This window comes from Plasmodium cynomolgi (genome assembly GCF_000321355.1).
Source record: "Plasmodium cynomolgi strain B DNA, scaffold: 1095, whole genome shotgun sequence".
NCBI lineage: Eukaryota > Apicomplexa > Aconoidasida > Haemosporida > Plasmodiidae > Plasmodium > Plasmodium cynomolgi.
The window spans coordinates 1-1334 of record NW_004193163.1 but is presented as its reverse complement, the minus strand read 5'-3'; the positions used below and the strand labels follow the sequence as shown (position 1 = coordinate 1334).

The window sequence follows — 1334 nt, the reverse complement described above, 5'->3', positions numbered from 1 at the left end:
GTTTTATCTTTTATTATTAGTGTCCCTTTTTAAATATAATATGGAATTTATATGAAAATTCAATGAAACACTTACAGAAGATTCTTTTATTATTATGCTATTATTAATGTATGTAAATATGAAAAAGATAATGTAAACAAATATAAAGAAGAATATGAACAAATTTGTTGGAAACTTATAAAGAATTTATTGTTATTATCTGATAATAAGTATTCCGAAACCAATTATATGAATGTATGTAGGATATTAAATGAATGGTTGTACTATTTGAAAAAACGATATAATATTCCAGATGCAGCTATTAATAAATTATTTAGTAAAGCTAAAGATCTAACTCCAGTTTCACGTCAGGGGAATAACTGTTATTATTATCCATTTAATAAAGATAATAAAAAATCGGAATATTCAATGAAGTTAAACTATCTTGTAGATAATGTTAACATTATTTATGAAATATTGATGAACAAAAATGATCCACAATTCTGTTATGCACAAAGATTTGCTCAAGAATGTAAAAACATATATAAATATATGAATACTATTTATTGTTCTGATAATAAAGGCAAGGAAGCTGAAAATATAATAACATGTTCAGAGTTAACATCTTTTAATACTATATATACGTCTTTTCTTTTTAACAAAGGAGATATTAATAATCATATACCCTCATTAAGTTCCGATAACTCTGAAAAATTAGTGAGTTGCGAATCAGATAAAAGAAAACAAGAGATATCAGAACTTCCAGTGCCACTACCAAATCATGATGATAATGAGAGCAGTTCAAAAGCAATTACTGCACCCACAGTTCTTGGTACCATGGCAGGAATACCTCCCTTTTTGGCGTTAATATATAAGGTTAATAAATTTTTATTATAAATATAAACAACAATTAATAAGAACATATATGTTACAGTTTTTTATTCGATAACTATAACAATATTATCATGTGTATATATATATTTTTTCCGAATTAGTTTACCCCCCTTGGAACGCTGTTTCGATCAAAAAATAAAAAAATTATAAACGTATTAAACAATATAGACGAAGAAATAAAAAAAGAGTTATATTATCCTAAACTTGAAAATGTAAATATAAATTCAAGTGAAGAAAGATATAACGTGGCATATGGACAAGTATGAATCTGTAATATAACACTTAATGTGGTTTTACTGACATAATTTATAGCACAAAAATTATTGAAATATAATGTTTAAACTCATTAACAAATAAGAATTCCATTAAAAACTGATTTACACATAAGAAAAATAAAGTGAAAAATGTGATGAAATAAAAAAAAGCACATGATTTATATAACACAGAATTAGAAAAATTAT

At 24.3% G+C, this 1334-nt stretch overlaps 1 protein-coding gene across 1 annotated transcript; it reads left to right on the top strand.

The window, feature by feature from the left end:
- Positions 1–77: 77 nt before the first annotated feature.
- Positions 78–875, top strand: PCYB_006780 (hypothetical protein; the record flags this gene model as incomplete). Its single annotated transcript, XM_004228099.1, has 1 exon — positions 78–875. A coding segment is annotated over one exon (795 nt), but the record flags the coding sequence as incomplete, so codon positions are not given.
- Positions 876–1334: the final 459 nt, after the last annotated feature.